Source organism: Calliphora vicina, chromosome 1 (assembly GCF_958450345.1).
Source record: "Calliphora vicina chromosome 1, idCalVici1.1, whole genome shotgun sequence".
Lineage (NCBI taxonomy): Eukaryota > Metazoa > Arthropoda > Insecta > Diptera > Calliphoridae > Calliphora > Calliphora vicina.
In genome coordinates this window covers 79,881,217-79,907,775 of record NC_088780.1, presented here as the reverse complement: position 1 = coordinate 79,907,775, position 26,559 = coordinate 79,881,217, and the positions used below count along the sequence as shown (strand labels likewise).

The 26,559-nt window shown below is 31.1% G+C and overlaps 2 protein-coding genes across 3 annotated transcripts in view; both read left to right on the top strand.

The window, feature by feature from the left end:
• Positions 1-252: 252 nt before the first annotated feature.
• The window catches only part of TTLL5 (Tubulin tyrosine ligase-like 5), a 227,961-nt gene continuing 201,654 nt past the window's right edge, over positions 253-26,559 (top strand). Inside the window, exons 1-2 of one of the 2 annotated variants that reach the window (XM_065514991.1) lie at positions 256-564; positions 21,198-24,766. In XM_065514991.1, coding sequence (XP_065371063.1) covers positions 21,365-24,652 — 3,288 coding nt within the window. In that variant the 5' untranslated portion in view covers positions 256-564; positions 21,198-21,364 and the 3' untranslated portion in view covers positions 24,653-24,766. Of the gene's footprint in view, positions 565-21,197; positions 24,767-26,559 lie in introns of those variants that run through there. The other variant, XM_065514993.1, reaches the window with a different exon arrangement.
• Positions 15,419-26,559, top strand: part of LOC135963224 (uncharacterized) — a 42,059-nt gene continuing 30,918 nt past the window's right edge. Inside the window, exon 1 of the mRNA XM_065514990.1 lies at positions 15,419-15,545. The gene's annotated coding sequence lies outside the window, so the exon portion shown is untranslated. The remainder of the gene's footprint in view (positions 15,546-26,559) is intronic.

Sequence of the window (26,559 nt, the reverse complement as noted above, 5' to 3'; positions counted from 1 at the left end):
GGTGCATTTAATAAGGTGCCATCGGCAGCACAGCTGATTATAGAAATAGCACGCACAAATGTCAAACTACATATATAAAAAATATTAGCCCGTACGTCCGTATGTCAAACTCTATATATAAAAAATAAGTGAATTCGCCTGTATTTATTTCAATTCGCCACTGCTGTCACCTTGTTCAATACGCCTTGCTTCAAGGCGAATTCAGATGTTGCTGCCAAAATAATCAACTGTGGTACAACAACAAATAAATAAAACACAATTTTTTTTGATTTCTTGTCATACGGATGTAGAAAATTACCTGTGAATACCAAATTGGAATAATAATATACAAAAAATTGTTGTATAGTGACAAATATCAAATTTTGGCATAGGTTGGTTAATTTACTATATTTGGATCAAAATCTTCATTGGCGAAACAAAATTGTATGTGTTTAAACATATATCAATAATATTAAAAATCAATATAAAAAGCTGCAACTTAAAAGGATTAGTCACGTCTTATTGGAATACAATTAGGTGATATCTGCAATTTGTCGATTTCATTAATAATAAAGTAATTTAAAGGTAAGTCTAGTTTATTTTAATATAAAAAAGTACCTATATATGCATGAATATGTGCGCTTACCCTCATATAGTTCGTCACTATAGTGAAATAATCCACAAATATAATTGGGCATGTAAATGTTTATTAAATCACATATGTATGTATTTTAATATAGTAAATATAAAAATAGGTGTATACAATAATATTTGTTTGACATTTTTAAATTTTTAGCGGAAAAAAATCAATATTACAGCAGTGATCTCATTTTTTGTATCCTTTTTGGTTTCTGGTGTAATTATTTGAAATTAGCTTATTCATATTTTTATTTGAGTTGAAATTTTTAAAAATATTTTAATATTCACGGATATTACAACAAGAATGGAAGGGAATAATGGGTGTGGTATTGGATAATAAATATTTTATTTAATAACATCCAAGAAACACACTTAATAAAAGTCTTGTTTTAAATTTTTTCAAAAGACAAATCCAGCGAAAAGATATTTCTGTTTTCTGAAAATCAAATATTTTATACTTTTAAATAAATGATTTTATAAAACAATAAAAAATATATATATTTTATATTATATTCCTCAAATACATGTACTCTATCAATCAGAACAATTTTTTTAGACCCTGAAATTTGACTTGTTTATTTCATAAAGATAAAGTCTTTTTGCAAAACGATTGTGTATTCCTCAGTAATTTACATGAGATGTCAACAAAACATGGTCCTAATTATACCAGTAGTGAGGGAGGTATAAACCACAGTTCTTCTGAGCCTTCTGAGTTTTAAAGTCAGATGAAATAATGTCAATATATTCATCAACAATGAGAAAACATATAATTGATTCAACAAAGTTTTGTCCGTCCTTGAGGAATTGTAAAAATATGAGTTATGCATCATCCAAACAAATATCGCTGGAGTCCCTATTAGTGAAAATTAATTTTTTTTTCAAATTTTATTTATTGTATCTTCACAAAATAATGTGAACTATATTCATTTCATTAGAATATGTTTAATTTTTTAAAGACTGGCAAACTGTTTAATAAATGTTAGATACATATTATAGTGTGATCTTTCTGAATATACACTACAAATATAAACGAAATGAAAAAATACCTGATGTAATGAGACTTAAGCCATTCAATATTAAGAAATTGAATTAAAAAAACAATGATATATGGTCAAATGTATTTCGATGGTCATTCATACAAAAATGATTGCTAAATCCAACACTAGCTCAGATATCTTAATATTATACTAACAAATTTAAATTTTTTTAATGTGTTTCACATTACTTAAGTGTTAACAAGATGGTTCGATTTTTGATAATTCAATTTAAATACAAAGTAATTTTGAGTTGTTTCACTTTGTATGGAATTTTTCACAACTTCTCACGGTGCAACAGATTAATATAATTGTGATAATTTTCAAGCTACTGGAAAATTTGTAATGAGCGTCACGTAACGTGCGTCACAAAATGTTCTCGGCTTTTTGATGAATAAGATTTTGTGTACTTTATTACACAAAATTCGTAAAAATTACGTAAAAACACTTCAAATTTTAACGTGCATCACGAAACTTTGAGATCAAATATTTCGCAACAAATGACAATTAAAAGGTAATATCTTATGCCATTTGGAATTGCACTTAAATCTCCCTAACCCCCATTAACACTAAGTCTGGTTATGCCTTAACTAATAGTTATACTGTAGGTTAAAATTATTTTTGTATGAAAACTGTCAGTAAACTATTAGTTAAAACATAACCAGACTTCGTGTTACTGGGGGTATAGCGTATAGTATACTCCAACGTATTTTATTTGAAAAGCCAAACAATTTCCATATTTAAATATGAAAACGTGTACGAATGAAACGTTCGTCACGCAGGATTTGCCCATATATCATATATCACAAGTCGAATGGCTTCATTTATTCCAATAACACAAATTTATAAGATCAGCATTATATCTTTAAGTTTCACTATTTAGTAAAATAGATTTTTAAATCATTTTCTACTTTTAAAATTAAACCTTTTAATATTCTCTATTATTTGCATTAATTATGACTATAAAATAAATATAATAAAAAATATAGTATTTTTGAAATTCACACTATGTATTTAATTTTTAAAAAGTTTTAAATCAAAGTACCAGAATTTTATGAAATTCTTAAAAAAGACCATTAAGATCCATTACAAAGATATAGATGAGTTCTAATTCTCAATCGATATATAAATCTAATAATACGATTAAATGTATGATGGATTCTCCTCAAGAATATACTGTTGGCGTCTGAATATGTCTGCAAGGTATTAGGAGTACAATAGCAATATCCCTCCTAACACGTGGAGGAAGGTACAAATCAAGTTTAAGTAAACTCGGAAACAGATCATTTCATGTCGTCAACATATACTATAAAAGTTTCAAAAGAAACAACACCAAAAATATTAACAAAATCTGAATATCTTTTTATTGTTGGGGGATAAGCTAGTTCCTATGCGCATTTCACTGGTTGCTTAGGCCAGATCATCAGGAAACCTTTTCTCAAAAGGCTTTAGAAAAACTAAAGATATTATACAAATATCTTTAGAGTGTTTGAGAATTACAGACACTCAAGCTTTATTTGTAAAAATATCAAAGCTTAAACAAAACACCAACAATAAACCGTGATTTATCTTTTCTTACATTTCCTTACTACAATTGGTAGGTTTCTTGCCGACGCAAACTGTAGAAAAAACAAAAAAATAAAAACAACTTGCTTTATTGTTTTCGCAAGAAAATCAAAATAAAGCGAGTTGCCAGTTTAGTCTTAATGCACAAGCAACTTGCAAATTTATCGTTAAAAGGTTATTCGGGAATACAAAATTAGTATTTTAATAAAACTGTTTTATGCTAAATTTTCAATTTTTAATTTGATAAATTCACTGAAATTTATTGTTGGGGGATAAGCTAGTTCCTATGCGCATTCACTGGTTGAAGTAAATTATAAACAAAAATTTATCAATTACGAACACTGAGGTACACCAATTGTAACTTCTAACGCATGTGGCTTCTTACCAATCACTTCAACATAATGCGTCCTCCCATACATATTCGAATGCAGCAACATATATGAATATCTCGAAAATTTAAACATGTCACACAACTTAAATATTATGCTTGAATATAGTCAAATTACTTCGATAAATCCAGCGAAATCAATACACTAATTTTCCTCTCATTGAACTTTTCTCATTTTTAATAAGTTCACCAAGTAGAGCAGTACTACTATTTTTCGCCGATTCCGATTGGGATGTTAAAAGGGACTGGGTTTTACAAATCCCGAGATTTGGGATTTTAGAAATGTAAATCCCGGGATCCCGGAATTTTTCCTGATTTCGGGATTTTAGTTAAACGTCAAAAAACATAAAATTCAACAATAAAAACTATTTAGTTAATATATTTAAGTAAAAATATAACAAAGCAAAAACCAAAGTATATTTATACAAGTACATGCAACTCTACAACAAATCAACAATAAAAGAAACAACATTCATTTTGTTTGTGTAAAAACTTGTGAGATTGTCAAAAACTGTTGACAATTTTTCCACAAATTTCACTCACGTTGCCCATTTAATCGTCCTCACTGCCACTGGTACATTTTTTTTACATAATGAATAAAAACACATTTTTAAATTATTATTCTTGCTTTTATTATAGAAATTTTTCAAAAATTATTTTTTTGATTAATATTTTCAAATACAAAAAAAATTAAAAATGTAAACAAACATAGAAAGAAAAACAAAAAAGTAAAAAAATTTGACAATCACACAAGTATTTACAAAGGAACAAAAAATGAACAGCTGATCACTTGCATGTACTTGTATAAATATACTTTGGCAAAAACAAATGTATTGAATTAAAATAAATTGACATAAAAGATATTTCATATTTATACCCATATTCTGAACTTTATAACAGTGACATATCCATAACAAAACTGACAATTTTATAACATTTTTTGGTTTTAATAATTAGTTAGTTGCTAAGCAATACCTAAAACGTCAGGGTATCCCACGTCGATTCAAGTACGTCCCTTGTCGACCTATATCTTCAAACAGGAAGCTGGAACACTTAAACCTTATTATTAAAATTAAAAGTGATAATGGTACTCCACCTGTATAGATATTGAGTTTTGTATGGTCTCCACCATTGTTAAGTAAATTAAAAGAAACGTGGTTGGTGCAAACGATGTAGAACAGGAACCGTTATACGAATCCTTACATCACACACGTGCCAGAGTAAAGGCCTAATTAGTTTCTACGTTCCGTTCCGTAATGAATCAGCTGTTTTGTTTGTAACTTAGGGGAAGTTGTGTATGTCGTTAGTTTTTCTGTAACGTTGCCGTTCTTGTCAATTTTATTTTTGTGGTGAAAAAATATAAAAAAAAGAATTTTCAATAAAATTGAAGAAAATGTGAGTATTTATACATTTTAAAAGGAATAAAATATGAAAATTGTGTGTATAAAACAATTGTTACTGGAAAAGCGTTCATTTACTTTTTACTATTTTTGAGATTTTAAGAGAGTAATTTTGTAAATTTTGATTTTATTCTCTCGTTGCATGTATTTACTGGGAAAGTAAATGAACAGACCTAATATTAATAAATGTTAAAACCCCCAAATAACAATAACGTAACCAAATCATTCATAAATGCTGATTCAAGTCCCCATAGTGGGTATACAAGATTCGGTGCAGCCGGATATAACACTTACTTGTTTTATATTCATATTATTAAATCGTTCGTAGTCAACGCGAATTTATTAATAAACTTGTATATAAGTCACTGATGTTCAAAAATAAAAAAGAAGATGTATTGGTGAGAGAACTACCCAGCAAACTTAAAATAATAACAAAATGAAGAAAGTTTAGATTTTTTGTCAAATAAAACCAATTTATTAAATGAGTGTAATTTAAATTTTAAGGAAATGAAAAAATATACATTGTAAGTTCGAAATTCTCTTAAATTTTGTATTTATTTTTGACTTTGTTTTATTGTGTTCAATTGTAATTGAAACGCGTGTGTTTGCTATGCTTCAAACAAAAACAACCAACAACAATGCTTAATAAATTTCTGAAAAAATTGCGATAGTCCGTCACATGTGGTTTCTTCGCATTCTCAGCGATGAATGAACAAAAGTTTTTAAAAGAGCATACCAAATGTGTGTAAATTTTTAAAACAATTGTTGTATGGCGTGAACATCACTGATATAAGTCCGTCCATGCAAGGGAGTCACTGATCGTTGGGGGTTCTGCCCACCGGGAAAAGTTTTATCGGTAAAAAAGTTAGACCTGTTCCGGCGTTTCGCTGGGTCATCTTACAAAACTTAAAATTATCTAATACTATACCCAGAGACAAAATACAGTTGAACATTAGTGTATCCCAAAAAAAAATTTTTGTTGGGGTTCAAGCATATTTTGAATGCTTATATGGTAAAGTATTTTTGAGATTTTTTTTCAGATTTTTCGGAAGAGGTTTAGAGGTCGCTCAAGTCGAGTTTTTGCCAAAAATCGGGTTTATCGGCCTTTTTTGGAATTTTGGAGAGAATGTCCATGCTTTATTTTTGTGTGCAAAAACTATTATTTTTTGCAATGAATTGGTTCATTAAGGTGCCCTACATTACAATTTTTCATAATTTTTTCATACATTTTGTAAATAAAGATTTATAACTTCTAAAACTTTTATGAAAATAAAAAAAAACTAATGGTAGGGTCACACATGGCAAATATTTGCTCAAAAAAGCGTAACCACTTTTTTAGCACAAATTTGTTTGACGTGTATACTCTTACAAGTGTTTTGTCAAACAAAACAAAAATAATTTTTTTGTTTTGAATCATACTAAGTAAAATAAGCTTTTGAAATAAATAAATGAATTCAAATGTATTTTATTTAGTGGTTACGTCTTTTTCGTCAAATATTTGTCATGTGTGACTCTACCTTAACAATGCAGTTTGAAAGATCAATTAATTCTTAAAAATTTAGGGTATACCGATATAATTTAAATACCCTTACCGATACCGAAATAATAATAAAATGAATACCTATACAGTTACCGAAACCGTTGTTGTTGTTGTTGTAGCAGCATGAACAATTTACAATAATCAATCTGGATGTTCTGCATGTTGTTCAAGTCCAAGAAATTGAGCTACTTCAACAGGATGAGTCCATAAATCCATTGGACTGAGTGAAGTAGGGTTGGCTGAACAGTTAAATATGTGGAGGGTGTCATGAGGACCCTGACCACATGCTGGGCATAAGTTAAGGACGGCACGGTCTATGCGAGACCAAAAGGCATTAAGCCTGTTGCTCCATCCTGATCTAAGTTGTGCCAGAACGACTCTTGTTCCACGCGGCAGAACCTTCTCGGCGTCTGCTATCGGTGGTGGGCGACCTCCAAGTACGACATTCATACGGTATCCTGCTACCGCGGAATTGATGGCGTCTCTGTGAATGTCGTTCAAAGCTGTCATATACGAGCGGCGATCAAATGGATCCTGCACATACCTCTGTATGTTCTCCTCGTATTTCCGAAGGTCCTGTCTGACATGCCTCGGGGGAGATTCCAACTGTGTGATGTTGAAGTTTGGATGACTCCTCCGATGACATCCCAGAAGGAACTGTTGCGTCAACATGACGATGTGTTCCTTGACCGGTAGAACCTTGGTTTCCTCGTGAAGGTGGTGTTCGGAGGTTATTTGAAGGCAGCCTGTGACGGTCCTTAAGGCTGCGTTTTGACAGCTTTGAATATTTCTCCACTGGGTATCACTCAACGAAGGTGACCACACTGGAGCAGCATAGTTGACCACTGACCGGCCAATCGTTTTGTAGGTAGCAAGCAAGGTTTCTTTGTCCATACCCCAAGTACTGCCGGCTAGTGCTTTGAGGACCTTGTTCCTATTTCGCAGTTTATGCGTGATTCCCACGACAGCCGGTTCTACGCACCGGAATGGCCCGAGCTCACTCGGCCAAGGGCTGTCAACCCAGCAACAACAACAACTTTACAACCGAAACCGTTATTCGTTTCGGTTGCAAACCTTGATTTTTTGTCATATTTTTCAAAAAAGTATTCCATGATATTTTTTAATTGTCAAAAGTTATCTATATATATAAAAGAGTAACTTTACTGACTCACTGACTGACTGACTGATTCATCATCGCACAGCCCAAACGGCTGAAGCTAGAATCATGAAATTTTAACTGTGGTTTCCTCCCTCCCCAAAACGATCCGATAAGAAGGGATTTTTGGAAATTCGAACGTTTAGGGGGTAAAAACGGGTAAATTCGGTAACCTTATATCTTAAAAAACTAATAAAGATACAAAAAAACTTAAAATTGCATGTTACTCTATTCAAAAAATAAGCTGACAGGTGTTTCGTACTTTTTCGAAATTCGAAACTTTTAGGGGAGAAAACGGGTAAAAACTGTATTTTGGTACTTTTTTGGCACCCTATGTATCTTTTAAACCAATAAATATAGAATCAAATTTTAAATCGTATTCTTTACTTATCAAAAAATAAAAAATATAAGTTTGGTACTTTTTGGAAATTCGAACCCTTAAGGGATAAAAATTGTGTTTATTTTTGGTACTTTTTCGTAAAATATATTTTTCTATAATTTGACATAGACATACGAATATTTTATTATGAGCTCCCACCACGTTACAGAAATTTATTTGAATAAAATTGTACCACCTCAATGGGGATAAAAAGGTACCAAAAAGGGGATAAAATCGGGAAAATACATTATATTTGAAACTATTAAGCCAATTTTGATAATTTTTTTAACGTTGGTTCCTGGATTCATACAAAAATTAACTAACAGGGTGTTATTTGGAACTCGAGTACCAAGGTGTATATTGGGCCGAATCCGGGTAAACAGTTTGGTACTTTTTTTAAAACATATTTATTCTTGGGCACATTAACACAGATTTTAATATTTTCAGACATGCCTGTAGCATAAACAATTTGGCAAAATGGAATATTTTTAAATTTCAAACTTGAGGGGTTCAAGGAAGAAAAGGGAAATTGGTAGTTTTCTTCTAATGGTACTTTTTTAACATTTTAAATTAATTCAGTTATCGACATTAAAGTTAGCTGATATGTATCTGAGTTAAGGTAGGATCACACGATTGCCGCAATGCACCAATTATTGGTCTATTTTATACGTCAATCGTGTGAGTTCACAACTTATTGGCTCATATGTCAAACCACAACAATATTGTGCTTATTTGGCCCAATCAAATGCAACCCTGGTGCGGCAATCATGTGAATGCTTGATAGGCAACATGCATCAATAAAAAAGTTAAAAATACATTAATATTTATTGTGTTCTAGTGCGGCAATCAAAGAAGACAATTAGCGCCAATATTAATTTTTGTAAATGAAATATTATTTTTGTGAGCCATTCCCTTATTTGTTAAATAAAAACTAACTAAATTGCATTGGCCTTAATTATCATATAAAAAAAATAATAAAGAAATGTAAAAAGATATACATCTTTTTATAATAATTTTTTCACAAATAGTTTTTTGTTTACATTTATGTGAACAAAACAAAATTTAACATCTAGCACAACAGCTGTTTCTCTGAGTTGCCGTAAACTAGAACAATCGTGTGACTGGAATGCGACAATTATTGCCACCAAATCGCTTTGCGCCAATTTACGACAATCAAATTTATATAAAATGAGGCAATCATGTGACTGCAGAGAATTTGATTGGGACAATTTCTTTATTGGGCCCCAATTCAGCACAATACAAATTGTATTAAATTGGTGCATTGCGGCAATCGTGTGATCCTACCTTTAGTTAGGAATAGGGGATAATATTTAGGTACCAAAATGTGTGAACTGAACTATAGGTACTTTTTTGTTCTTCTAATGGTACTTTTTTGAAATTTCTATAACAATGGACTTAGAAACATGAAATTAAACATATATGGTCCTAAGTGAGTGAGAGACTTTTTGATACTTTTTCTTTATTCGATTGGTACATTTTGTAATTTCTTCTCCAATGAACCTAGAAACATGAAATAAAGCTTATATGGAACCGAGTGAGTGGGAAACCACACGTGTGGGCTTTTTCGTACTTTTTCTATATTCTAATGGTACTTTTTTGAATTTCCTATAATAATGGACCTAGAGTTTCCAAAAAATCGAAGAATTTCAAAACCGCGATTTCGGTTTTAAAAAATTAAAAACCGATCGGTTTCTGTTTTGTGATAATTTATTAAATATTAAGTATAATAGAAACAAAATTAGTTGATAATATAGGAAATGATATACAAATCTAAAATTCAAACTTGACGGGTTATGGTTTAGTGAATGCGAATTTAAAAGTGATAATCAATGGTACTATTTCCTTATTGCAATGGTACTTTTTGAATATTTTATAATAATAAACCTAAAAATTTAAAATTAGGAACACATTTAGCATTTTCTATAATAATGGACCCAGAAATATGAAATTAGACATTTACAATTAGATTCACAAAGTGAGACTTGATAGTACTATTTCATTCTTCTAATTGGGGTGGCGAAGCGCACCGGGTCAGCTAGTATACATATATTTTTGAAAAGTAGACTACACCAACCAGTGATGCATTCATTGGTCCCTCTTGGATCTCATTTGGATTAAAATCGTCTCAAACTCATCACTATACAAGGATATCTTAATCTATTAATAGGTATATTCTAACAATTCTGATGCGAATTAAAAATTTTTTAAAAAATTGCAGAGAAAATTTGAACAAATTTCGAATAAATAACAGTTTGATGACCTTAATATTTGTATTTGATTATAAGAGTAAGTTTACAATATTTTGAAAGTAGGCCCAAAAATAAGAACTTCTGCATCATTAGTTTTGCCAAGTTGGCTGCCTTAATAATTTACGAATTTTTTTTCCTCAAGGTGGATTTTTATCACTTTTTCTAAATTTTAGCACGGTTATATCTCGTATACCGTACGGAATATCTCTTTTGTGGCTGAAGCAAAGTTGTAGATATTGATCAAATAAAAAAAATATTTGGTAGTTGTGCTTTTATAGCACAATTTATTAAATGCTTTGAATTTTTCATTCCTGTTCCATCAATTTTATGCTCATGTAAATAATTTAGCGAAGGCGGACCAGTAAATAAATTATGAAAGTACAGTTTGCAAGGACCTAGTTCTTGAGGAAGTCTTGAGTGAAACTCTAAAATAATTGCGATACCTAGGACATACTCTGACTACTACTTCAAGCTTGGACCACTTGCTCCTTGATATAATTTGCGTTACTATCACATAAATGTAAATATTGCTGTATTTCAAAAAATCGATGTCATCTTATACCAAATCACTGTACGTGTCCGCTTTTTCCCCAAAACATTCTCATGTATTTTTGTGTCATGTATCCAGTCAACAGTAGTACAGCAATATAAAGTATTTCAACAATTTCGTCCAAGTTTAATATTTTATAAAATATAAATGCAATGGTCAAAATTTTACAAGATATAAAATTTGTGGTATGCATACATACACATATATGTATAATACCCAGTGTCACTTGAAATACAGCCATAATTTTGGGTAGAATATAATAAATTTTCTAAAAATAATTGCTCACATTGTTAGTCTAAATATTTAGCAGTATTTATAAAAAAAAAGTATTGTGATACTTTCCCTTTTGCCATTTTTATAACAATTTATTTATCATAAGCCACACTAGTATGTTAAAATCAAACACCATGCTTAAAGATTTTTAAAAATTCCCTAGTTAATAAAATTCAAGCGTCGCAAAAATTAAATCAGATATACAAAATGGTGTTGTCTGTATATAAATAATATTAATATTTATCAGTGATGTCTGTTTCCATGTTTAAAACTACCGTTAATCTTTGTCACCTGTAGGTGACACTGGGAATTGCCGGGTTAAGAAAATTTATACATACAAATTTTTAGTATGAAAAAGTTCAATATTTTTGAAGGACGGAGTTTTAAAGTGGCATATTTTTGGATCTAATTGAGATATTGACTTGAAATTTTTTTTTGTAAGACCAAAAATTAACTTATCTAAACAAAAAACTATAGCTCGGAATAAATGTGGATCAAATTGTTCCTAATATTTGCAATCCTATTAAAATGTTGATATAAATTTTAGTTTTAGAAACTCAATGAATATGTAATAAAATCTTTATTTATTAACGAAACTCAATGAAATTTTCAACGTTTTTTAAGTTTGTCATTCTAAATAACAAGGTGTAAAAAAACTTGTCAAAATGTCAAAGGCGAGCGAAAATCCAAAAATGGTATTTTATACAATTTTGCCTATAGGGTCCACATTTCCTTTGGGACTGGGAAAGGGAACACATCAAGGTTTCCAAAGCTGATGTTTGTTTTCTGATCCCAGCTTTGGGATTTTAGAACATGTGGCGCAAAGTTAAATTTTTGATAAAAAATGGGTCAAATTCGACATATTCAAAGAATAGGACATGTTTTTTATATCAAAATGTTCTCCATAAAGATATCTTTCAGATAAACATAAAATTGTTATATGTTCTTAAAGAAAGTTTTTTTTTAATTAAAAAGTTAAGTTACCTTTTGCCCCAAAAAACAGCAAAAATCCACTATTTTTGGAATATTTAAATTGAAAATCGTTTATTTTTGGATCCATAATTGATATTGCTCTGAAATCTTTTGTATGTTATTCTTAATTTAGTTGTCTAACTAATAAAAAAATTCAAGTCCATTCGGTCCAAAAGTACGACCCATACTTTTAAAAAAGCGGAGAAAGCGGTATGGCAAAATTTTAAAATTTCAATTTTGAAATGCCTATAACTCGGAAATTATAAGAGATAAATAGCACACGCAAGCATGGGTTTTCAAGACCTAGCCGAGTAAAAAAATATAAAAATCTTTGAGATCGGATAGGAAACACAAAAATTTCACGTGTTTAAAAATTTTACATGTCAAAGGTACCCAACTTTGAGCCCCCATAGCGCCGCCCTTGGATCATTTGTATGGCCCATTTTAATATCTTAAACTCGAATACTCCTTGGCTACGCTCATGTCAAATTTTATCCCGATGGGATTATATAGATTTAAGTGTTGTACTATCTAGTAGACTTGTTAATCATACATGCCTACATGTGCTCTTATTTTTTAATAAAGAATTTGAATTAAAGTGTGCGGCAGTACCTTAAATTTTAAAGCAAGGCGAATCTAATATTAGAATCGCCTTGATTTAAAACGTTCCAAAAAATTAAATATTGCACTGAATTTTCCATCCCTGAACTTTGCAGAATGAACTTGGCAGCACTTTAGCCAGTGATGTCGGATGTTGGGAATTTTCCCACTATGTAGGTATTTTGTGCGGTATATTTAAGCGAAATTCAAAATATGCGATGTATTCATTAAATAAAATAAAATTTTTATTTAGTAATTAAAAATTGCAAAATATTTTTGAAGATATATACAAATTAAACTTTGGCCCTAATTTTGTAAATCACGTCACCAAAGTAATATTTATGTGGATAGCAAAAACAAAATATCAAACATTTTAAAAATTAGTTTTTCATACAAAATTTTCTAATTATTAAATTATGAATTACGTCAAAGTTGCCTGTTGTTGTTTTGAATTGACAATTCAAACTGAATAAAAAAATAATCAGCTGTTTCATCGCAGTCACCTTTCTAAGTGTGCCCTGCCAGGTGGTGTTGGTGACCAATACCAAGCAAGATGTATTAACAAGGTGGCAGGTAACTACAACAATTACAACAATACAAGAACAATAGTCATTTTTGTTTGTGTAAACCCGTGTAAAGTGTCAAAAAAAATTCACAAAAACGCACTTTTATAAATGAAATAGTTTTTTTAACACTTAAATATTTTATACACATACAATACTCAATTTTTTAAATATAAAATAATCTTTTTAATCTTATAACAAATTTAAAAATTTTTGTAAACAAGCTTTTGACATTTCACAAGGCAAAACACGAGTAGAGCAAAAAATAGTCAGCTGGCGTTACGCTGCCACCTGGTTAAATATGCCTTGATACCAAGGTATCAAGGCGAATTAATACAAGGTGGTGTTAGTTCTACAAAAACAACGATTGGTCTTAACAAATGTCAAAAAACCAAAATGAAAAATTTAACAAATAAGTATTTAAACTTAATATAGTGTAGATAATTGAATAGTGAGGGCTTTACTTATTTATGTAAACAATAAATATTTTGTTAATAAGCTTAGAATATGTAGATATTTAAATATAAAAACAAGATTTGACAATTGTTAGAACCAAAAAGCGAAAAAAAAAATTATCAGCTGTTTGACTGACTCCACCTTGTATAAATTCGCCTTGCAAGGTATATTAATTACAGGGCACACTTAGAAAGGTGACTGCGATGAAACAGCTGATTATTTTTTTTATTTAGTTTGAATTGTCAATTCACTTGTGGTTGTTGTGTCGGAAAATATAACAAACTCAAAAGCAAAAACAACAACAACAGGCAACTTTGACAGTTCACCTACCTTTTGTTGTTTTTGTATTGTTGTAGTGATGCAGTCAGCTTTTTAAGTGTGCCCTGATTAATTATAAGGTAGTGTTATCAGAACAGCTGAACGTTTTTTTTGCCGTGGTGCAGAATACATGTCAAACTTTGTTTTGCTGTTAAATTCGTTTATGTTTTAAAACCAATAATAATTAGTTTTAAATTAAAAAAACATCAAATTAAATTACAAACAGATTCAAATTTATAAACATTTTTTGTTTAACAAAAATTCGCTTTGATTTATTTGTCAGCTGTTTTTGACATTTTTCCTTGACAGCCAATTCGCCTTCAAGTGCAGGCACAATGTCAAACTACATCAAGGCGAATCTAATAAGGTGACCTCACGAGAACAGCTGATTACAGAACTAGCACGCGATAATATCAAACTGCATATATAAAAAATAGTCGCCGGAACGCCATTATGTCAAACTCCACATATAAAAAATAAATGAATTCGCCTGTATTTATTTCATTTCGCCACTGCGCCTTGAACTACATATAAAAAATATAACCAATTCGCTCGGTATTCTGAATTCGCCGATGACACTACCTTATAATTTATATACCTTGGCCAATATATGGAGTTTAATATTCGAAACAATGAGAGAGTTGTTTCGAATGTCAAACTTCATATATAAAAATTATTCGGTTTGGCAACGATTTAAACAAGCCGTATCAAGGCGTATTTAACAAGGTGAGAGCAGTGGCGAATTGAAATAAATACAGGCGAATTCACTTATTTTTTATATATAGAGTTTGACATACGGACGTACGGGCGAATATTTTTTATATATGCAGTTTGACATTTGTGCGAGCTATTTCTATAATCAGCTGTGCTGCCGATGGCACCTTATTAAATGCACCTTGAGCCGTATTTAACAAGGTGACAGCAGTAGCGAATTGGAATAAATACAGGCGAATTCACTTTTTTATATATGGAGTTTGACATTATTGCGTGCTAGTTCTGTAATCAGCTGTGCTTCCGATGGCACCAAGGCGTATTTAACAAGGTGACAGCAGTGGTGAATTGAAATAAATACAGGCGAATTCACTTATTTTTTATATATAGAGTTTGACGTACGGGCGGATATTTTTTATATATATAGTTTGACATTTGTACGTGCTATTTCTATAATCAGCTGTGCTGCCGATGGCACCTTATTAAATGCACCTTGGATGACACCTTATTAAATGCACCTTGGATTTAAATTTATAGAAAATTTAATAGGGAATTTTTGTTTGCAAAAAATGCGATTTTTAAAATATCATCCGGCATCACTGTTTAGCAAAAATCGATTTTTATGCACGCTTGGGTCATTTTTTTCAATTTGTTAATTTTTGTTAGATAAACAAAGCAAATGAGTATTAAATATAATAATTAATATGTGTATTAACAATGCATAAAGAAGTATTTTTTTTCAAGGGCAAAGGTACGTAAATTTATACGTTTTTTTTCATAAAACCTACGGATTAAAATGGCGACGTTTGTATACATTCTTCAAGATTTTTCATCAAGTTATTTAATTGTTTCCTTTGGTCAAGTTATGTGCTACTCCACGTGTAGGATTTAATATTATATTAATATAAATAATTTGAATAAACAAATTATGCAGTTAAGGCTAGTTAATTGAAATTAGCAGTATGTATGTAGGTTAAAAAAACTATCAGTTTACAATCAATTGATTGAAACCTTAAGGTTTTATTACGGCATTTCGTACATGTACATACGGGCAACATGGAAATTCATTTGATATCAAAAGACATTCACTTTATATGGAGATGATAAAAGTGTTATCGCCATCCTCTCAAATATACGTTGATTTGTTTAATGGTGTTTCCAGTGTTTTTGAATCAAGTTTGTGTTAATACAGCTGCTGCTAAGTTGAAACATTTTGCCGAACGAGACTCAGGTTATTCAGGAACATTGGTTATAAAAAAGTGTAATTAGTGATGACTGTTAAAATGCAATATTTGCAGTCTGTGGTCGTTCCGACGACAAAGATTGTCAACTCAGATAAAATATATAACACATATATGTTACCCAATTGTATTGTCCATTAACCCTTTCGGGACGGAGTTTTATTTTGAGAGCCAAAATATATGGTAAAATTTTTTGCATATTTTAAAAGATGTGGAAACATTGATAATAAATGATGGTAATGTAATATTGTTACAATTTTTAGAAATTTTTTATAATTTTTTTTTTTAAATTTTAAAAATTAAGTCAATTTCCTTAGAATTGCATTTTTTTTGCTCTCACAATTTTACCACTGTTTTTACTAAAATAATTGTAATTTTCCTTACGTACAAAAATATTGGACAAAATGTCATACAATAATTGCCTATGATCAATAAGAATATAAAAACAGCAGATGCGGACAAGTGGATATCTTTTTGAGCGTTTTTATGCTCGATACTGTAAAATCAAAATAAGCATTTTTCGTAATTATAGTTCTCAAGATATTTATAAATAACAGTTTACTTTTTATGGAGGTAACTCAACCCCTATACCAATCCCTCCCGTTTTTGGGTAAACTTAATGTACTAAAACGAAATTGTTTCATATAAAGTTTGAAGACTTTCACAATTATAGATCCCGAGATATTGGAATATAACTACAGCGACTCTCATTAATATTCGGTTTTTATATATCAGTTTCTGAAATCCGAAAATTCTTAATGAATATAATGACATCTTGTTAATGTTTATTTTTATTTTTTTTATTTATAATAATTCACAGTTTACAATCGAGCCCATAAGTTGTTGGCCATAAATGATCGCTTAGACTAACAATTGTTGATTATACTCAATGAAGATTAGAGAATTTTGAAAGAAATGAAAGTAAAAACAAGTAAGAAAGTATGGTCGGTCAAGCCCGACCCTACACTAAGTAAAAGAGCAGAAACATTTTTCTTTAAAAATTTCAATAATTTATATTTTTGAGTGATTTTTGGAAGTGGGCCTTATATGGGAGCTATGACTAATTATGGACCGATCACCATGAAATTAGGTCGCAGTTTATGCCTATATGAAAGTTATTTATGTTGAATTGTATGTGTATACCAACATTGTTATGAAATGTATGAACGTTAAGTGGTTTACGGAAGCGGGTCTTATATGGGAGCAATGACTAATTATGGACCGATTTGGTGACACGAATTCGGTATACATATACACATCTGCTCAAAATAATAGATACACCAAAATTTATTTTTTAAAAACGAAAAAAAATAATGGTATATTGTAAAATTATAAAAAAAATTCAGTCGATTTTTATTTATAGTTAAAAGGAGAGTAAAAAACAAAAACAAAATATTTCATAATTAATAATAAATATTATAAAGTAAATTAAATTTCTTAAATTTCGAAAAATTTGGTGCTCATAATAATAGATACATTTTTAAAAATTCTTATTAAACAAAAGCTAATAAATTTTATCTTAAAAAAATTAGTTTATTATTAAAGTAATCCACCTTTGTTTTGTAAAACTTTCTCCACTCTTCTGGGCATACTGGATATCAAGTTCTGACACTTCTCCAATGGAATCTCGTACCATATTTTTTGCGATTTCTCCCATAAATCGTCTTTATTTTTGAAAACTTCCTTCGAAAGCCTTATCTTTAATTCACTCCACAAGTTTTCTATTGGGTTTAAATCAGGGGATTGGCTGGGCCAGCTTAAAACAGGTACGTTATTCTCCAAGAACCAGTTTTTAACTAATCTTGAACTATGTTTTGGGTCGTTGTCCTGCTGGAATGTCCATATTAATGGCATATTTTCCGATGCATATGGAAGCATTACGTTTTCCAATATGTCTCTATACCCACTAGCATTCATGGTATCTTCTATTCGGAATATCGGACCAACACCATTCCATGAAAAGCAACCCCAAACCATTATGTTTCCCCCGCCATGTTTTACCGTCTTTTTTGTAAATTTAACGTGGAATTCTTTTCCTTTTGGTCGGCGTACATTTCTTTGGCAGTCGTTTCCAAACAAATTTATTTTTGTTTCGTCGCTCCATAAAATATTTCTCCATTTTTTTTCGCCTTCACACCCGGACCATTGTAAGTGCTCTTTAGCAAATTCTAATCTTGTCTTGATATTTTTTTGGCGCATTAGTGGCACTTTTCTGGCAATTCTTCCCGGCAATTTAGCTTGTAAAAGACGACGACGAACTGTTTGTGGACTGATTTCGTTACATAGCTCCGCAGAAATAGCTTTCGATGATATGAAAGGGTCTTTTTTAACCATAAGGACGATCCGCCTATCTGTTTCTGGACTGGTTTTCTTTGGTCTACCGCGAGTTTCTCTTTTTTGTTTTTTAGATAAAGCATTTTGGACAAAATGTAAAGATCTTCCTATGCTCTTTGCTATTTCCCGTAATGATTTTCCTTGATTTCTCATCGTTTGAAAAATTTTTTTCTCATCTTCGGTACAATGATGATTTCGTCCCATTTTCTTCAAAAGAGTCCTATTTTTTATAAAATTGTTGCTAAAATTTAAATTATACTTACTGTTTCACGTAAATAGGAACAAAAAATTGCACAAAAAAAAAATTGTATATAAACAAATTACAAATTACTGATGTATCTATTTTTATGAGCAAATAATTTTTTGTAATTCAAATAAATTCGTTTTTAAAAATCAACATGAAAGCAAATAGTTGCCAGATTTTTGACTGACATGACATTGCCAGATAGAAATTTTAATAATATGATGTATTCTTAACGCTTGCGAGGAAATTTTCAATGTTACCGCCATTTAAATTTTTTCCAATTAGGTGTATCTATTATTTTGAGCAGATGTGTATAAAGCTTATTTGGAGCGAAACTTGTGTGGATACCTACATAAATTAAACAATTATGACCGATAATGTCCAATTTCGGGAGGACATTTATATGTGGGCTTGGTGAAAAATCATACGATTCAACCTAGCTTCATAAAGTTTATACAACTACACATTCTAACTATCTGTAGTGTAACATTTCTACTTTAAACATTTAATATTATTTTTTCTAATCAAATTCATGATACAATAATTGTAGAAGGTTGAATCACTAGGGAGAGTTTTCAATATTTAGCCGTATAACGTCAAACTTTGATTTTGATTTTTTTCATATTTTTTTTATATTTTCTTTTGTTTGACGTTGACAGAATTGTATAATTGAGAATTTATTTTCTACTGAGTGTACCTTATGTTGTTGTATCATGATCAAATTGTTAAATTATTTCTTTAAATAAAAAATATTTTTGTCGTTAGAAAGTTTTTATAAAAATAAAAGTAAATTGATTTATAAAAGAAAACCACTACAATTTGAGTAATTCCATTTAAATTAAAAGTGGAATCAACCTGAAGAAACCTAATTTCTAGCTCTTCACTCCAAAAAGGAGGTAACTTTGCAATACGTGCAGCACAAATTGTCGGATGTTATATTTCTACATTATTTGAAATATTTGAATGTTGAGAAGATTGTTGTTGTATGCCAGACGTCTGTGGATTATCATTTGCAGAATGAGAAATTTGTACATCTTGTTCTCGTGGCATCAACGGCATGATTTTTCTTTTTGATCGGGGTCACCAAATTGTAAACACAGAAATGTTTTTGCTGCTGAAGTCGTGTAATGAAACTAGTTACTTTTTTATACCCTACACCACCATAGTGGTGAGTCTAACACTCACCTTAAAGTATACCGATCGACTTATAATCAATTTTTTCGACCCAAGGAAAAACCTATTGAAACTGGCTGAAATCGGCCCATTATTTCACCTATCCCCCATACAAATGTCCTCCCGAAATTGGACTTTATCGCTCATAAATGTTTAATTTATATATGTATCTACATAAATTTCGCTCCAAATAAGTTTTATATACATATTCGAATTTCATGTCGCCAAATTTTGTTACGATCGGTCCATAATTAGTCATAGCTCCCATATAGACCCGCTTACAAAAATCACTTTCACCTGCATAAATATCTTAAAAATGTTGGTATACACACAAAATTCACCATAAATAACTTTCACATAGACATAAATCACGACCTAACGACGTAATTTCATGGTGAGTGATTGGTCCATAATTGGTCATAGCTCCCATATAAGGCCCACTTCCGATAATCACTCACGAATATAAATTATTGATATTTTAAAAGAAAATGTTTTTGCTCATTTACTTGGTGTAGGGTATTATATGGTCCGGCTTGACCGACCATACTTTCATACTTGTTTAAAGCATGAGACTGTAAAAAGTTAACTATTTAGTAAAATGCGACTGCTTTTAGTAGTTCTTCGAAACACTGGTTCTAACGTATCCAAAAATTATTTATCGTTGAGAAGCTTTATCGAGAAGCTTATTTTGCAAAACAATTGAGAGCAAGTATTGTTAAATTAAATAATTTTTTTAATTATGAAACTAATAAGACGAGATGGTTTTGAATATCGGTTTTGAAAAGAAATATCAAAAATAAATTCTGTACCTGTCTTCTCAAGAAGCCATCGAAAAGCCTCGAAATTCAATTAGTACCATTTAAAATTAACAGAACTAAATAACTTGGAACTAGAGATAACTTTCACAGAATCGAACATGAACCTTCATAAAGAAACTGCATTAATATATTCAAGTGCGTTTATAAAAAAACTTATTTAACTCAAAATATTTAAGAACCTTGGATTATCCAGATGAAAAAACAAGAAATAAATCTTAGTTTTATTTGGATCAAAATTCATAAAAAAGTAAAAAAAAACTAAAATGTTCTTATAATTTTTAAACATTGACTTTACTTTATAATAAAAACAATAACAACAATATCAACAAATGTCATATCGATAAAGAGTAAATGGAATGAATAATTCTAAAGATATCTACAAGATTACATTTAAGATTTAATGTGTAATTGATAAAAAATAATTGCTCCTATAAATATGAAACATACATATTGGTCTAATATATTTAAAAGTATTCAAATGATTTTATTAATTTGATATTTATAGAAATGTTATGTGGATAATATTTTTTGCTTTGCATTGTTAAGATCCTTGAAGTAATCAATGTCTGTTTGTTTCTTTTTTGCATTTTTAGTATTTTAAACAAAAACGAGTACTTTGCTTTTGGATTATTTTAACAAATATAAATTTGTTCTGTTGATTTGTTGATATATAATATTGTTCTTGTAAAAGTTATTTCTACCAATTGGAGTTAACCCAACAGTATCTAAAGTCAAGACAAGGAAAAGAGCGGAGACAGTAATGACATCTTTCGGGAATTGGCCTCTTTTGGAAAGGGTCACTAACGATGAATTTCTTCAGCTATTGCCATATCTCAGTTTGGAACATTGCTTCCTGACGCAAGTTTTTATTCCTAAAAAAAAATGGATACATATGTTGGATGCCAATTTGCAAACGTTGCAAGTTAAGTGCGGTGTGTGCAGTAAACAAGTGCGGTTTGAGGATATAGAAAATCATTTAGTACAAAATGAGCATCTAATGACTTTGCGTTCGAATGTAAAGCAATTTTACCATCCCTTTTTTACATATGGAAAAGCAGACATGAAATTAGCAAGAGGTGAACATACTCCTCAAAAAATGCGCGAAAGTGCGTTGCGGGAAGTGAACATGCAAATGAAGATTTTTAAAAAGGAATGCATTTTTGCCAAGAAAATTGCTAATATTGTCCAACGTAGGTCACGTGAAATTAAAGATGACCAACTTATACAAACGGCTTTAGATAAGAATATCGAAAATCCTGATGACATGATTGTGAAGGTATCCCTTCCATTTGAAGGCATTCCCAAATTATTTTTTTGTGTTGCAAGTGGTGAGTGGCAGACTGTACTCGGCTACAAGAACTTAACAAAGAAAGCAACTTTTAATTGTAAAATATGCTCGATGAATTGCTGCGGCGTCGAAACCCTTAATTCTCATTTAAATGGTTTCACACACAGATTGAGACAATTAGAAGTATTGGCAGTGCGCTATGAAGATAATCATAAAATTAATAAAAATTGTTGCATTAATTTTGGCGATGTATTTTCATTCTCTGTCAAGGATGATGTAAAGCATTCACATAGAGATCAAAATTGGAATGACTTTGACACTCAGCTTACTAAACTACCTAACGACCTTGCAAAAACTATAAAAGCACTTAATAAGTATGTACCAAAAGTGCTTACACATATTGAAAAGAAACCGGATGAGAGCTTTGTAAATAATGCTATTGATCGGGATGGACAAATTGAATCCGATGCAATCCTGGGACACCTTGGGGTTGAGTACGTACTAAAAATAATGAAGAATGAAAACGACTCAGATCCTAGATTCGAGTGTGGACTATGCGAATTTGTTGGCAATAAAATGCAACGTCACCTCCTATCTTATGATCACAAGAAGAAATATTTGGATTTGCACTATTGCGACACGATTAAAAAATATGAATCTGCATTAGGTCATATGAATTTCAAAGAGTTCCGTCCTGTAATGAACAAGATTGTTGATAAACTAGCAATTGAAATAGAAAAGCATCATAGCCGCAGTTTACCTTACACAGTTTCTTTGAATGACTATAAAACTCGAAGACCGGATTTGATAGCTGAGGCATATGCGCTCTTACATGCTTCTCAAAACAGAGGACCATCATTTTCGAACGTGTTTTCTATCGATGACATACGAAATCTTAAGAATTCTGCTTCACAGCTAGCAGAAAGTATGACATATAAAAGCACTGATTATATGATATTTACTATAGCTCCAAAAGGCAAAATATACTTAAATCAAATGAGCCATGATCCGGTAGTTCGCCTTAGGGAATACAATGCGAAAATGAATAAAACACGTCCATCTCGCAGAAGTCGTTCTATATCACCTGTCCAACATACTCAAGTCTCAAGTAGAAGATGTGATTCACGTAATGAACGACCACATACACGTGTTTACGACAAACGTACTCGATCCAGATCACCCATTTCTAACAGGGCTAGATCTCCAATACGAAGAGATCGACGTGTCGATCATTTATCAAAGGCTTTAAATCAAAATATTTGGGATGCTTATCGGCGTGAAATAGCCAACGCTGCAAATGAAATTGAACTAGCTTACGAAAATTTCAGAAAAAATCCAGAAAGCCATCCATTGTATGAGGAAGAGTGGAATAGTTTTTGGCAACATCGTAAAAAAGAGCTTGAACGTGAAGGTTTCAATCATCGGACATACAATTTTCAACCGGAGTGGGTTCATTATTTCAAACAGCGTATCGAAGTACTATTTGGAGAGGCATTGCATAAATCGCAGATAAATATTCGTAATAGGTTGGAAATTCCTTTAGATGCTGAAGAAGATTGTCAACGATCGAGTGAACATTCAAATCAATATGTAGTGGATCGTCGAACAAAAGATATGGCTATATGTGCTGAGGAAATGAATGGATTTAAACGACAACACAAACATCGCAGTTCCTCTGATTTCAAAAGTGGTGTTTCCCAACATAAAAGGGTCTTTCCAGAACAAATGTATGCAGAAAGGAAGATCGATTCAAGTGCAGAAGAATCACAAAAAATGATTGTCACTAGAATTAGTGATAATCATTCGAATGTTGTACACGTCCTGCGCTTAATGACAGCACTGGAGGAGCATCTAGGTAGTTTAGGTGGAAAGGTAATGGATTTACTATCGAACGCTTTGCAATTGGAAAAACGTTTTCGTGGAAATAGTTTAGAGTTTGAAGCAAAAGTTTTAACTATTTCCAATTGCCAGCTACTTGAAACTGCTATGGAAAAGCTTAAAGGTATATTATTTGCTGGATTATTGGATGAAAAGAAAATTTCGGGATTTAATCGGGTTATCCAGCACACAGCTAATCTGCTTAAATATGCCGAAAAAATGGGATGGAGACAAGATAGTCATGTACCAGAGAGAAAAGGTGATAGCACAAGGGTGAGAGGAGGCGGCGAGACTCAAATGCCAGGTGAAAAAGCCTTATCTGACACATTGATGGATTTACTGAATACTACGCCCCACCAAACGTACAAACAACAGATAAAAATCTCAAAGGAACAGTTTGCTGTTCCAGCAGAGCAGCAGCTTTCAATGCAACCTGTGTGCCCTCCACCACCCAATATTAAGGGAACTAATATAAACGCAATTTTGTTAGGTGGCTACAAAGGACAACAATCGAACTCATCAGGCCTGGCTTTATTCAATACAAAATTGTCGCTGGATCAAACCAATCGAACGCAAAATCTCTCAGATAATCAGTCTCTGCAGTCTGCAGAATTTGCCCAAATGTACGGAAACCCAAATAGTGGTGGAAATAACTTATACAACAACAGTTTTAAAAACACCAATGATACAAGAACAAGTATAAATACGCGCATAAATAATGGACCAAAAATCGGAGGAGGCATGAACAACAGTGGATCATCACCACAGTTTAGAAATTCACAATTCATTCCGAAAATGGGTCAAAATAATGCCATGTATCAAGGAGGGGGAGGAGGAGGTAATCGCAATCAAAATTGGACACGTTGGAATAATATTAATTAAAATTATCAAATTTTCATTGACAGTTTTCTATTTTCTCTAGATCAATAAAAAATTATGTATTAATTTTCGAAATAATTTCTTAATTAAAAAAAGTAAAAATACTAAAACTTAAAAGCGTTCATCCAAAATTTGTTTGTTTATACCAGGGTCTCAGTTAAACACTACATACTTTTTATAGTAACGTTACAATGATTTACAAATGTCAACAATTTAAAAGAGTGACATGAGTGACAATTGTATATCGTCATCTAAAATGCAAACCGTAACCACCGTAACCATTATAATGAACGAAACCAAAATACATCTACCCAGAAAATGTTACGCTCATATGACCAAAAATAGAGCTTTTATTGACGAAAGTCACTGTTTTTACCCTTGCGAAAATTTTAATTTTTGCATAATCACGAAAACAACAATAATACATATGTTTGTTTTGATTGTGAGAAAGTAGAATAGTGGTATTATATAGACATGTATGTACTATATCATAAATCCATATTCCGGGAATATATTTGTATGGGTGCTAGGAGAAATCATGGAGCGAAATCATGTGCCGAATCTTATATACCCATCACCAATATAATACCGATAGTTGTACATTTTGTATAAAACATTTATTTTGTGTGCCAGTTCTGGTTAATTTTAATTTATATTTTCTATTACTAGAATATATCAGTGCTAAATTTCACCTTGCTAGTTTCATGCATCAAAATATGTAGTGCTGCGAACAAAGTTTTTTGCATACATAAGTTAGCTATTATCAATAACTATTTTTACAAATTTCGGTTTTCTTGGTCTCCTCTTATTCTAATAGTTTTTAAACGTCGGACGCATATTTTGTTCTAATATTTTGTTTAGTTGGTCCGATTTTTTCCATTTTCTACACCAAACATATCTGACCAACATAGAATATTTTCATCCCACTAAGTCTGTCCCAATAGGCCCTACCGTGCATTCAGCAGACATACGATCGAATATATATAATTTTGCGACTCTACGACCAATAATTCGTTGTGTTACCCATATGTTTGTGGAGGATTTCCTGTATGTGGTCCTTATAAAGGAGCTACATATGTATAAAAAAATATAAAATTAATTTGTGTTAAATTTTGTATGAATATCTATACTTATGCGCGTTAATGTATTTCTCGGATGTTGGCCTTATATGGGAGATATTAATAATTATATCTTAAATAAATCATAAATCATACCATAGGAAGAATGTGTGCAAAATTTCAAAGCGTATTAATCAGATTAGAGCGTCTCGCCAACAAATGTAATCACCCTCATCGCGAATCAATATTTCACATGAAATATTATCCCTTTTCCCATTTTTGGTTCATAAACTTTGTTCATGTGAAAAAATTCCCCATGTTGGGAAATTTTTAGATCGAATTTTGTAAACAATAAACATATGTTACGAACAAAATCAACTATTGTGAATGAAAAGTTCAGGGGAATATCACGATAGCAATTTTTCCTTCGAGGGAAATGGATATTTCATGGGAACATAAATTTCACATGTTTTTCCTGATAGGGGTGAATATTTATTAATTGTCAAATGACTGGCAATGTTAAAATATGTTGGGCACATGAAAAATGTAAAAAACAAACGAACAAAAAATTAGTTTATTTTGGTCATCTATTGGATTTTTGAGGATTCAATCTCACTGCTAGTCACCTGATTTTATTGAATACATACGCTTTTTTATGTATTTCCTTGCATTTATTTACAAAATTATTTGTTTAAATCACAATTTACAAAATTTAAAATTCTCACTTTAAAAAGTCGAAAACAAAACATTAACAATGAAATAATAATCAGCTACGTCCATCTTGGATATGTACATCTTGGATATGTATTATTACGTTACATATCTTTTTTTGTTTTATTATGAATATGAAAA